Raw genomic sequence first — 12,839 nt, forward strand, 5'->3', positions numbered from 1 at the left:
GGGAACTTTGGGAACAAAATGCCTGAATAATGTAGGGAGGAGCCTCTGGGGGAAGGGCAATCCAGCCCCTGGGCTGGAAAGTTCAGAGTTGGGGGCAGGGTATGCCAGGTAGGGATGCTGAGGGATGCTGGCAGAACCTGGAGGCCAGCTCTGCTTTGATAGGTAAAACATGCACCTCAGCCCCTGGTCCTGGGATCAGAAACCAAACACCTGGTCCTTTTTTTTTTTTTTTTAACATTTATTTTTATATGTAAGTACACTGTAGCTGTTTTCCAATGCATTAGAAGAGGGCATCAGATCTCGTTATGGGTGGTTGCTGGGATTTGAACTCAGGACCTTCGGAAGAGGAGTCAGTGCTCATACCCGCTGAGCCATCTCACCAGCCCACCTGGTCCCTTAAAATACAATTTTCCTTTTTAAGTTTTGTCTTGTTGGGTTGTTTTGTTTTGTTTTTTTCTTTAAACCAGGGATTCCCTATGTAGTTTATGCTGGCTTTGAACTCACAATCTGTCTCAGTCTCACAAGTGCTTGGATTATAGGGGTGTGCCACCTAATCTAGCTGTTTTGTGTTTTCCTTATTTTATTGAGTGTTGGGTGTGGTGTGTGTGTGTGTTCCAGGGTGAGAGTGCACATGCACATGGGGCCATGTGTGGCCATGTAGGGCCAGAGGTCTATGCAGGCGCCTTCCTCATTTGTCCACTGGTGTCTTGGATGCTTTTTCTTTCTTTCTTTCTTTTTGTTTTTGTTTGTTTGTTTTTTGTTTTTTTTTGTTTTTTGAGACAGGGTTTCTCTGTATAGCCCTGGCTATCGTGGAACTCACTCTGTAGACCAGGCTGGCCTGGAACTCAGAAATCCGAGAGTGCTGGGATTAAAGACGTGCGCCACCACACCTGGCTGTTTTTGTTTTAAACATGGTCTCTCACTGATTTGTCCAGGCTGGCCAAGGTGCTCCAAGGATCTTCCAGTTTCTCCATTCTCCTTGCTGGGACTGCGGGTCACAAGCCCACCTCACTAGATGTTATGATCTGGGCATCTGAATTCCTGTCCTCTGGACTCCTGCACCACCTGACTGGCCCATTTCTTCATCCCCTCGACTTTAATTTTCAAAAGTAAGAAAGCACACATTTTTATAGCCTGGACAATAAGCATAAGGGAAACAGCTTGTGCTCCAAGCGGGCCCAGGCAAGGTCTTCCTCAGCCCTAGACTGGATACTGCTAGCTGGAAATCTTTGACCTTGCAATCTTTCTGAACATTTCAAGGCTAGTGGATGTGAAAAGCTTTGTGGAGAATTTCCCAGGAACTTGAATAATACAATCTCACAAAATGGGGGAAGGTTGATACTATTTGTATCAAATCGGTGGGACAAACAGTGCCTCTCCTCCATTTTCAAATGTGCTGACTTTATTGTTCTCCCCTGCTTTTGCTGTGGGGATAGAACCCAATGCCCTTAATCCTAGGCTCTGCATCAAAGCCACACCCAGGCTGTTTCAGCAGCATTTTTAAGTTCCTACCATCCTGAGGAAGGATGAGGGTGGACCTTAAAGTCACATGCTCACTGGATCCCTCCCTCATATCCATCTACCGACTATGAATCGTTGGATACACAAAAATTTACCTTCTTTGGTTAATCCCTTTCCCTTTCTCTATTGGTAATCTGTATGCTGTTGGGTTGTTATAAGGATTACATACGATGATATACGCAATGTTTTTTTGTTTGTTTTTGTTTTTTGAATAGTACCTGATACAAAAATGAGAACGTTCAAGTTTGGGCCAGAGACATGGTTCAAAGCTAGAGTGTTTGTCTCAGAGTGCACAAGGCCTTGGGTTCCATCCCCCACCCCTCAGCACTGTAAGGGGTGGGAGAGGGGAGATGCTAATGTTCTCTAAACATTCAAACATTAAATTGAAGTAGGGTGTGGTCTCAGTCTCACAAGTCTGTACTGTCTTCCCTCCAGAGACAAGGCTATAACACTTATGGCTAGCCTGAACTAGATTGTGAGAAATTCTTTCTCAACAAACAAAACAAATTGAGATAGGTGACACACTTACAAATAACTAAAAGCAACTTGAAAGTCTGTTTCTAAATGAATGAACCCCAAAGAAACTGGCCTTCGGAAATAAGTGGAGAAACCAAATTTTATCTTGAAAAACCTGTGGTTCCCAATAAACACTTAAATGACCATGAATAAGGACCAAGTGTTATTAGCTAAATTAATGTTTTCATTGATACTCAAGTAACCTGTGTCAAATCTGGGGACAAGATATTTATCTGGCATCTAGGTTCAATGCTCTTACTGATTTTAAATCACTAATTCCTTCTCTCATCCACAGAGCCCCGTTGTGGCTCTCAGACTTGGCTGAAACTCACTACCTACCCCATGCAGGCCTCAGGCTCAAGCTGACCCTCCGGACTTCAGCCACTGAAGCATCCGGATTTCAGACACGAATCACAGCACCGGGCTCACCTGACATCATTTCATCTTTCCCCCTAGCATTTTCATGCTTAGTGATGGGTAACCTAACACAATTTCAATTTAAGACTTATTGGCTGCCATGTTAATACAATGAGTATTTAATCAAGTGGAGGAAGAAAACAGACAGGCCCTTTCTTTGCTAGTACGAGAAATCTTCGTGTTTTGATCATGCTGATGGCGACCAAGCAGACCTAAGCCAATGCGGTGTTTAAGCGTCGGGAGAGAGACGAATGGCCAGGATGTGTAACCTTCAGCATCAGACGCTCAAAGGACAGGCACATTTCCAGTAACAGCTTCATTCCCCCGCGTTCCCCGGGGAAAGAGGGCGGCGAGTTCTGTTGATGGCATCAGCTGACATCACTGGCTGGGATCATGGGGACGCTGGGCCCACCTCAGCGGTGGCCTGACTGCATCAACCTCTGGGTTTCCCAGCTCCTGCCACGTGAGCCGCCCTAATATGGCCAGGCTCAGGAGCAGCCCAGGAGTGCTTCCTTTCTCCTGCTGAAGGAGAGAAAGCTAGAAACAAATGCTTCAAGTCAAACCCAACCTGAAGAAAAGCAAATGGGGATTTGGGTTCCCGCCTGGTCAAATGTAAATCCTTAGTCTGCACAAGATCCAACCTTGGGTTATCAATCATTACATTAAAAAACAAAGCTTTTGCCCCCGCCCCCTTCTTTGCTGCTTCTGAACCTTCTGCAGCCCTGGGACAGACCCCAAACCCCTTGTCCCCCTTTAACGACCTGAGAAGCCCTGGAGGCGGAGTGGGCTGCTGGGGGCCTGTTGGCGGAGCCTCTGGTCCTAGCAGCCTAGGGGGAGATGCTGCAAGGCGTGTCTGGGCTGTGCTCATGTGATGAAGGGAGGGAAAAACAAGGAGGGGGGAGGAGGCTACGAGGTGGCTTTTTTTTTTTTCTTTTAAGGAGTTTGCCACGAGCGCGTCCCCTTCATTCTCAGTCGGGGTGCGTTCTCAGCAGGATCGTGGAGAGTGGGTGCTCCTCACCCTTAGTCCCTGTGGTCCTGGGCGCACATCTCCTCGCCCCTCTGCTTCTCCGCGGTCCCAGGAAGGCGGCTAGCCGGCGGGAGTAGGAAAGCCACTGAGCCATGGGCGCAGGCAGTTCCACCGAGCAGCGGAGCCCCGAGCAGCCGGCGGGGAGCGACACGCCGAGCGAGCTGGAGCTCAGTGGCCATGGGCCCGCAGCGGAAGCGTCGGGAGCAGCTGGAGACTCCGCTGACGCGGACCCCGCCACCAAGGTAAGCTGCAGCCACCTGCCCGGGTGGGGCGGGATGGAGATGGGGCGTCCCGGTGGTTTCCGCCTGCCACAAGTTCCCGCCGGTACAGCCCATCTGCAAACTCGAGCGCAGCCCTGTGCAGTCTCTAGGGTCTTTTGCACCGGGGCGGGGCTGGCATCTTTGTGGAGGGTCTCTAAGGGCGGCGACCTAGCCAGCCCTTCTGCAACCATCATATCTGCCCCTGACCGCCGTTCTCTAGTCTTTCTTCTCTCTTCCGGTGGGCTGGCAGCCTGGGGGATGGCCGGTGGGGTACCCGTAAGAATTGACCACGGCCAGGCTTCTTAAGCCACTTTACACACCCCTAGATGCCAGGTCCCAGAGTGGGAAAGTCGGGACCTGCTTTGAAGCAGGGCAAACCTAGGTTCTAGGTTCCCCGCCCAGTGTTGGCCTTGATACCAGCTTCCACCCGGGCCACCAGGTCTGGTACCCAGAGTCCTGCGGCAGCGCCTGGGACACCGCCTAGCTAATGCAGAGAGCCATGCGTGTAGCTCTCTTCTAGACAGAGAGAACCGGAGCAGAAGCACCAATGGAGGGATAGGCAAAGCTCCTGGAGTCCTGTCTCCCTTTCTCACAGTTTATTGCCTGTGGACTCAGTTGGATAAACAAACATTGGAGTTAGAAGTTCTGCACGGATGTAGGAAAAGGCTTAAGTAAGCGTTCCTTGCACTCTTTCTGTCGAGTCCACTGTAAAGCTCTAGATATACTGCATTTTATAGGGATGCTTAGTTTGAGACTGGAATATTTGATCCTGCCCATCACAGCCTTTACCTTTGTGTCTTGCTCTCATTATTGTATTTTACTTCTGTTCCTTTTATGTTGTTATTGTTTAGGGCTGTTAATTCATTAATTTGCTTACTTTTTTAAAGACTGGGTCTCACTCTGTAGCCCAGGGCTGGTTTGGAACTCACAAGCTAGCCCAACTAGTGGCAGTCCTCCTGCCTCAGCCTCTCAAATGACTTCGTAGCCACGCCCGCCCGGATGGTAACATTGCCTGTTGGCTGTTTTCCAGCACGTGTTTGTGAGCAAGAGTTCGCTCGGGTGGATTTAAGATATTCTTAGGGAAACATGTTGAACAACCAAACAACTTAAAGGAAAAGCCAACCAATTGCTGAATTTGGTGATAGAGAGCAGTGAGGACCTTTAGAAATGGGTCAGGAAGTGGAAACCTCTTTGTGTGAGAATAAAACACTGAGTTCCAGGTAAATCTTACAGAGGTGGGACCTGATGGCTTTGACCTCTTTATGTTGCCTAGTATAATGTAGGCTGGGTGGCCTTTCTTTAACAGTTCCTGCCTTACGGTTTTAAATCATCACCACTTATAAAATCCAAAGTCCTCACTGCCTCAGATGGGCAGGTTTTCTGAGAGACTTCTGCCATGCAGTCTCCATCTTTTGGATGCCTCATTTACATTTTAGTACTCGAATAACACTCTTTGGAGCCTTCTTTGAGTACACCTGCCCTTAGTGCTTAGTTTGTGGGTACAGTGGGCAGGTGGTGGTCAGGGCAACTGTGCCTTGGCGCGCATGCGTGGGGGTCAGAGGACAGCTCTGTGGGGTTAGTTTTCTCCCTCCGCCTTTATGTGGGTTGTGGGGCTGGCTTTGCACAGCAAGCACCTGTATCTGCTGACTCATCACCTCACTGACCCTCACCTTGCTTTGCTGGCAATCACCATCAACATAGCTCCAGTTTGTAAATATAGTCATTTTAAGATATAATTGCTAAAAATCTGCAGTCAGGAGACTTTTTTAAAAGATTTATTTATTTATTTATTTATTTATTTATTTATTTATTTATTATAAGTAGTACACTGTAGCTGTCTTCAGACACACCAGAAGAGGGCGTCAGATCTCATTACGGATGGTTGTGAGCCACCATGTGGTTGCTGGGATTTGAACTCTGGACCTTCGGAAGAGCAGTCGGGTGCTCTTACCCACTGAGCCATCTCACCAGCCCAGGAGACTTTTTTTTTTTAACTTTGGTTTTTATATGACGTCAAGGTTTATTATCTGTTTACAGTAAATTATGAACCTTTCTTTTCTTCCTTCCATGCCATCCCGTAGCCTGCATCCCCCCACCCCCCTCGCCATCAACCGCCATCTTGAAACATCCAAGCAGTCTCTTTTAAAAGATGACTTAGGTGATACCATTAATTTGTTGGCCCGCTTCCCAGTTATCAATTTGAAGATGGATCGATACACATGCACGTGCTTGCTGGAACACATACATGTACGTTACTTCCTTCCACCCACAGGTTACCTAGGCTTGAAGACCTAAGACTTTTTCAGTAGGATCTCAGAATTAAGAATGATTCGGCACCTCTAAGTCTTCCCTTGCTCTTTCCTATCTTAAGTTCCAATGCCTGACCTTCAAGGCTTCCATCACTCTCATCTCCTTAGCCCCTTGTCCCCTTCCCCGCAGTTTCTACCTTTGTGGGCTTAGGGGCCTTTTAACTACCATGCTCCACAAGGCAAAGGGCTTACCCGATTTCCTGACAAACTGTCCCCTGTGTGAGGCAAGGTGCCTGGCGCGAAGCATCAGGAACTTGGCAAGAGCTGATGGAAGGAAGTGGTGGTTCTGGCCCTTGGGATCTCATTGGTGAACGCAAGCTGTCCGCTTCTCCGGCTTCACTTTAAGCTTCTGAGGATTCGTTTGTGTATCAGACAGTGACTGAGACCAGTCTCTCAGTACTCAGTAGATGGAGCAAATGATTTAGGAAGAAAATCAGATCTGAAGACCTGTTTGCTCTTTAGAAAGGGAGAGGTCTGCCTGGGTGTGTAGACTTGCATTTGCAATCCCAGCATTCAGGAGTCTGAGGACCGCTGTGATTTTGAAGCCAGTCCAATCTAGGCTACATGAACACACGCCCCCTATTTGGGGGGCGGGGTCAGATGAAACATTCACAGAGTTACTTATGGATTACATCATGAATATATAATCTGGATGGATCTGTAGACATTTTGGGGAGGTTTGACATATAGTATATAGTTTTTCCCTTCTTTTTATATTTTTTTATTTTTTATTTTTGTTTTTTTCTTGAGACAGGGTTTCTTTGTGTAGCCCTGGCTGTCCTGGAACTCACTTTGTAGACCAGACTGGCCTCGAGCTCAGAAATTCGCCTGCCTCTGCTTCCCAAGTGCTGGGATTAAAGGCGTGTGCCACCATCGTCTGACAGTTTTTCCATCTTTAGATAGAATGATCTCCTTTTTTCCTTCTTATTATAGAATTGATCATTAAAGACTTTTATCCTTTTCTTGTTTTTTTTTTTTTTTTTTTTTTTTTTTTTTTTTTTGCTTTTTCGAGACAGGGTTTCTCTGTATAGCCCTGGCTGTCCTGGAACTCACTTTGTAGACCAGGCTGGCTTCGAACTCAGAAATCCACCTGCCTCTCTGCCTCCTGAGTGCTAGGATCCTTTTTTTTTTTTTTTTTTTTAATATAATGTCAAATATTTATATCAGATGCTACATATTTGGTACATCAGTTGGCTTGGGGTTTTTGCTGTTTTGGTTTTTTAGACAAGGAATCAACTCATTAGCCCAGGCTGGCCTTAAACTCACTATGAAGCCTAGGGTGGCCTCGAACACTTGGTGATATTCTGAAGACTGAAATTACAGTTAGGACCCACCATTCTATTCAGTTTAATTTTCTTTTTCTGAGATACATGTTATATGTATTAACATCATGGCATCTCTATACTGTCCAAATTTTTATTTACTTATTTTTTTGGATGCTAGAAAGTGAACCCAGAGTTTTGGGCAGGATGCTGGGCTACAGTCCCGAGCCCCTCGTTCTGCTGACTTTAGTTAGCAGGTATTTCTAAGAGTGCCCAAAAGCAACTCTTCAATTGAACTCTGCCATGAGGTCAAATAAGAGGTAAGCTTTTTTGTTTGTTTGTTTTTTTTTTTTTTTTTTTGGTTTTTCGAGACAGGGTTTCTCTGTGTAGCCCTGGCTGTCCTGGCACTCACTTTGTAGACCAGGCTGGCCTCGAACTCAGAAATCCGCCTGCCTCTGCCTCCCGAGTGCTGGGATTTTTTGTTTGTTTTAAATTAAAATTGTGTGTTCACCCTCCAGCATTCATGCCCATGGAAGCTAGAAGTGGGTTCCCTGCGCTGGGTTCTGGGATCCCTCTGGTCCTCTGCCAGTAAGTGCTCTTGCCACTGAGTCATCTGTCCAGCCTCTGGGAATTAAACCTGATCTTCTTTTTCTTCTTCTTCCTCCTCCTCTTCCTCTTGCCTAGGATTGGACCCAGGGCCTTGCCAGAGCAAGGCGAACTTGTGCAGACCCAGCCCAAGAGTTATAACATTTAAATGCCCCAGCCTAGGTTTTATCTATGTTGTACTTCAGTAAAACTAGAAGTCCTATAGTTATTCTTCATATGCAAATTGTAAAGGGAAATGGCTTCCTGTGTTATTTCCCTGGTTCCTGGTTTAAGACTTTTTGACTGCTCCTGGGGACAGTAAGATTGGCTTCTCTTTTTCTCAATTGTGTGTCTATAATCTCTGGTCTCTGCAGGTTTATTTTCATTCAGTTGCTGACAGACCATGGGTGACCAGTGACTAATAGAGTTCTGTTGCTCTGCTAAATCTTGGTTTCTGGAGCCAACATGCTGGCCAAGTTTAGCAATCAGAATGCCTCTGAATTAATTAATTAATTAATTATGCGTGCAGTGCTCTACCTGCATGTATGCCTGCATGCCAGAAGAAGGCATCAGATCTCATTACAGATGGGCCACCACATGGGTGCTGAGAATTGAACTCAGAACCTGGAGGAGCAACCAGCACTCTTAACTGCTGAGCCATCATCTCTCTAGTCCCCCAACCTTTATTTTTAAATAAATGATTACATATTTGTATGTGTGTATGTGTGTGTGTGTGTGCATGCGCACACATGCATATACATACATGGAGGTCAGAGAACAAGTATAGGAGTTGTCTCCTCTTACCATGTGAGGCCTGAACATTGAACTCATGTCATCAGGTTAGGCCACAAGCACCTTACATTCTGTGCCTTCTTGGCAGCCCTGAATTAACCTTTCTATGTTTTCTCCTCCTCAGTGAGTCCAAAGCTGAAAACAACAGGGCTAGTGAAAGCTGGGTGAGGCTAGTGTCCCCAGGAGGTAGGGAGCTGGAGACCCTTGTCAAGTCTTTCAGGCCGTGGTTCCATTTGACTGCAGGAGTTATGAGTCACTAACATATTATTCTAATGTACATATGGGCAAGCAGTTTGCCCATATATATGTCTATATATACCACATTCATATCTGGTGTCGCCAGAGGACAGAAGAGGGCATCAGATCTCTTGGCACTGGAATTACAAATGGCTGTGAACCACCAGATGGGTGTTGGGAACTGAACCCAGGTCCTCTGCAAGAGCAACACGTGCTCTTAGTCACTGAGCCATCTCTCCAGCTCCATGAGCCGGTGTTTTAAAGGATGTGTCTGTGGTGAGACAGATATTGTGGGTTCCATTATTCTAAAATGACTACCCGGAGCTACTGTGTCTGAGAAATTGAAGTAGAATAATAAAACAGGCTTTTAAGGCTCAAGCCATATACTTTACCCTGAATGGTCTAGAATTTAAAGTAATGAAAGTCATCTTTATTAATGACATGGTTTTGTTGTTGTTGTTGTTTGGTTGGTTGGTTTTGGTAAATGTGTGTCTCATGTAGTCCAGGCTGGCCCCAAACTCAATGTATAGAGGATACTGTCCTTGAACGTCAGATTCAACCTTCCTCTACTCCTGAGGAGTTTTGCCTGCGTGGTAACCTATATGCCAATAGATTGTCCCTATTATAGAAGGTGCTGTTCTTTTACTACATCAGAGACAAAACCCAACACCTCCCCTTGGGCTGCTAGGGCTGAGAGGCTACTCTAGGTCCCCAGCACCCGGCCCCCAGGGCTTCATTCCAGCAGTTGGAAGACTGAGTCTCCAGAATCCAGGACCTCTATAAAACAGAAAGGCTGAGCCTTGGGGACTATAAGTTGTTGTACTCTATGTTCCAGGCTGGTCTTGAACTTTTTCTCTTCTGGCTTTGCGCAGATCCACTTTTGAAATATACAAATGTATATTTATCTAGTTTAAGAGTTTAATCAGAGCTGGGCATGGTGGCACACGTCTTTAATCCCAGCACTTGGGAGGCAGAGGCAGGCGGATTTCCGAGTTCGAGGCCAGCCTGGTCTACAGAGTGAGTTCCAGGACAGCCAGGGATACACAGAGAAACCCTGTCTCGAAAAACCATCAGTCTTCCAGTGTCTGTGAAGCACAGTTCTCACTCTTGCCTGGACTGGAGTCACTCTCCTGTCTCAGCTCTCAGCAACTGGGGTTCCAGGCATGCAGGGCTGTGCTCTGCTCTCACAGGCCTCTACCTAGAACCAGGGACCCTTTTATAAAATGGAATAGCTGTCTGGATGAGATGACTTGAGGTTGACTTTGTAGCAAAGAGACGGCTAAGGAAACCAGAGACAAAAGTTACTCATCTCCTAAAGATTAATGCATAGGGAACTCACATATACAGCCCAAATTTATTCATTTGTTTGGTTTTTAGGCAGGGTCTCTTAATGTAACCCAGGCTCAAAACAGGCAATCCTCTTACCTCAGCCTCTTGCGTGATGACTCCAGTCACACATAGCTGGGCTTGGCCATTACCTAACTCTTCATCTTTTGATATCTGAAAGGTCAGATAAACAATTTGGTTCCAGCTTGGTGGCCTGGAACTTTAGCAAGAGTCACCCCACTTTGTTCTGATCCTTTGGGCCTGGTGGAGGAGCTCTGTAGAAACTCTTTCAATCCTGTGAATTTTTAGGACAATCAACACAAAGGAAGTAGTAGATTTTGTGTTGGGCCTGGGGTAGCTGAGGATGATAGGCCATTCTTTGTTTGTTTTTCGAGACAGGGTTTCTCTGTATAGCCCTGGCTGTCCTGGAACTCACTTTGTAGACCAGGCAGGCCTCGAACTCAGAAATCTGCCTGCCTTTGCCTCCCAAGTGCTGGGATTAAAGGTGTGTGCCACCCAGCTGATAGGCTGTTCTTAACAACTGGAGGGAAGACCTGGGTTTTATTTCCACCCACACAGCACACTCAAAGGTGTTTTGTTTTCAACACTATGGAACTGACTGTTTTCCTTGTCTTCTGTGAGTTTTAAAATATATTCAGGGCTTGGGGAGCAGAACACCTACCCGAGGAACCGGTCCTCAGGGCTTGTGCACCTCCATCCTTGACCTGTGCACCTCTATGCAGGTCATCCTGCTGATCAGAACCTGCTGGAGGACGCAAAGATAGGGCTTTGGGCTTCTTTATACATTGGTGCTTTGTTTGTCTTTGTATTTTTTAGAGATAGGATTTATCTTAATGACCAAGATTGTCCTTGAAATCATTGTATGCAAATTTGCTCTTGGTCTCCTGACCCTTCTCTGGTTCCCAAGTGCTGGAATGGTAGGTATGCATTAGCATGATATGAGGGAGGGGTGTGTGGCGTGCAGGCATGCATATGTGTTTGAGACTGAGTCACACTGTAGCCTAGAATGCCAGCACCACAGTCTGGATTCTTGAAAGGCCATTGTGTATTCTAATTGTTCAGTGTGTGCACTGTGCCTCAGAGGAAAGGAACTGGCACACAAGCCCCTCCTCCCCCTGGTGTTTAAGGCTTAGGTGACAACTTAAGAATCACTAAGGTTGGAGCTCGTGTGGGTGGAAGGGAAGGTGTAAGATGATAAAGGCATTTATTCCCTCTCACTGGTCTGGAGAAGAAAATAAAGGAACTATTCTCCTATGTAGCATGCTGTGGGGGTGGAAGCTGCTCTGCCTGGCCCGTGCTGGGGGAGGCTGGTGCACACAGGCCAGGTCAGGTGTTGGTGTGTACACATTATACACCCTGGTGGGGGAGGTTCTGGGGTAGAAGAAGTGTGCCTACCACACACAAAGTCCCAGGGGGGCAATTTGTTGTTGTTTATTTTATTGATTGATTGGTTGGTTGGTTTTTTGAGGCAGGGTTTCTCTGTGTAGATCTGGCTGTCCTGGAACTCACTTTGTAGAACAGGCTAGACTCGAACTCAAATCCGCCTGCTTCTGCCTCCCAAGTGCTGTACAGCACTTTAGGCTCAGTGCTAGGGACGCTTCCAGAGACTGAAGCCAGCTTGGGCTAACATGGAGAGGCCCTGTTTTCTAACAGCAAAGTGCATGCGTATTTTGTAAGCTAAGCTTGGATTAGAGCCCAGCAACAGTGCTTGTCTAGCTGTGCACCAGGCCCTGGGTTGGATACCCAGTATCACGAGTACATCAAACAGGTAATTCTTTTTTTTTTTTTTTTGGTTTTTTTTTTTGGTTTTTTCGAGACAGGGTTTCTCTGTGTAGCCCTGGCTGTCCTGGCACTCACTTTGTAGACCAGGCTGGCCTCGAACTCAGAAATCCGCCTGCCTCTGCCTCCCGAGTGCTGGGATTAAAGGCGTGTAAACAGGTAATTCTTAAGCATGGAGTGTTCACCGGTGAGGGTGTGATGGGAAAGTGCACAGCATTGCTCATCAACCTAGGAAGCCCTCCGCAGACCAGACGCAGTGTTCAATGCCAGACTCAGGTAAGTGAGAGAGAGGGTCGAAGACCTACCATCAGTTGGTCCAGATCCACGAAGACGATTTTCTAGATAAGTTCTTTGAAAAGCAAAGAATATTTTTGGAAAAGGATTCTAGTCACATCCAAGCCATTCATGGGGAGGCCGGAAGAGATGAGGCTTGTTAGGGAGATGGATGTTTAAGGGGATAATGGAAAAGGATGGTCAAGTCTCAGTTCACCCAATGGCGTAAGAGCCACACGGGAGGTGGAGCGGCTTTAAAGGTGCGCGGAAAGCTTCTGACACAGAACAAAGCCCAGACGTAGAAGATCTCTGCCTTCCATCCCGAGAAGGCCATCTCGATGGACACCCTAGATCTGTCCATCTAGGGGACAGTGTGGGCTGGAGACAGGTGGGTAGGGAGGCTGCCAGCGAGCATTTTCAAAGGACACTTTTGGCTCAGATCTCTGCTAGGTCAGTGAAATTTGAGCAGGATACAGGCTTGGCACGGGGCAGACAGGACCAGCGAGGGGACAGC

General features: G+C 46.9%; 1 protein-coding gene across 1 annotated transcript in view; it reads left to right on the plus strand.

Moving 5' to 3' along the window:
- The first annotated feature begins 3,381 nt into the window (after positions 1 to 3,381).
- Akap12 (A-kinase anchoring protein 12) overlaps positions 3,382 to 12,839 on the plus strand; it is an 89,365-nt gene continuing 79,907 nt past the window's right edge. Inside the window, exon 1 of the mRNA XM_029482721.2 lies at positions 3,382 to 3,723. Coding sequence (XP_029338581.1) covers positions 3,574 to 3,723 — 150 coding nt within the window. The 5' untranslated portion in view covers positions 3,382 to 3,573. The remainder of the gene's footprint in view (positions 3,724 to 12,839) is intronic.

The sequence above is a fragment of the Mus caroli genome, unplaced genomic scaffold, assembly GCF_978045245.1.
Source record: "Mus caroli unplaced genomic scaffold, Mus_caroli_1 scaffold_9, whole genome shotgun sequence".
Taxonomy (NCBI): Eukaryota; Metazoa; Chordata; class Mammalia; order Rodentia; family Muridae; genus Mus; species Mus caroli.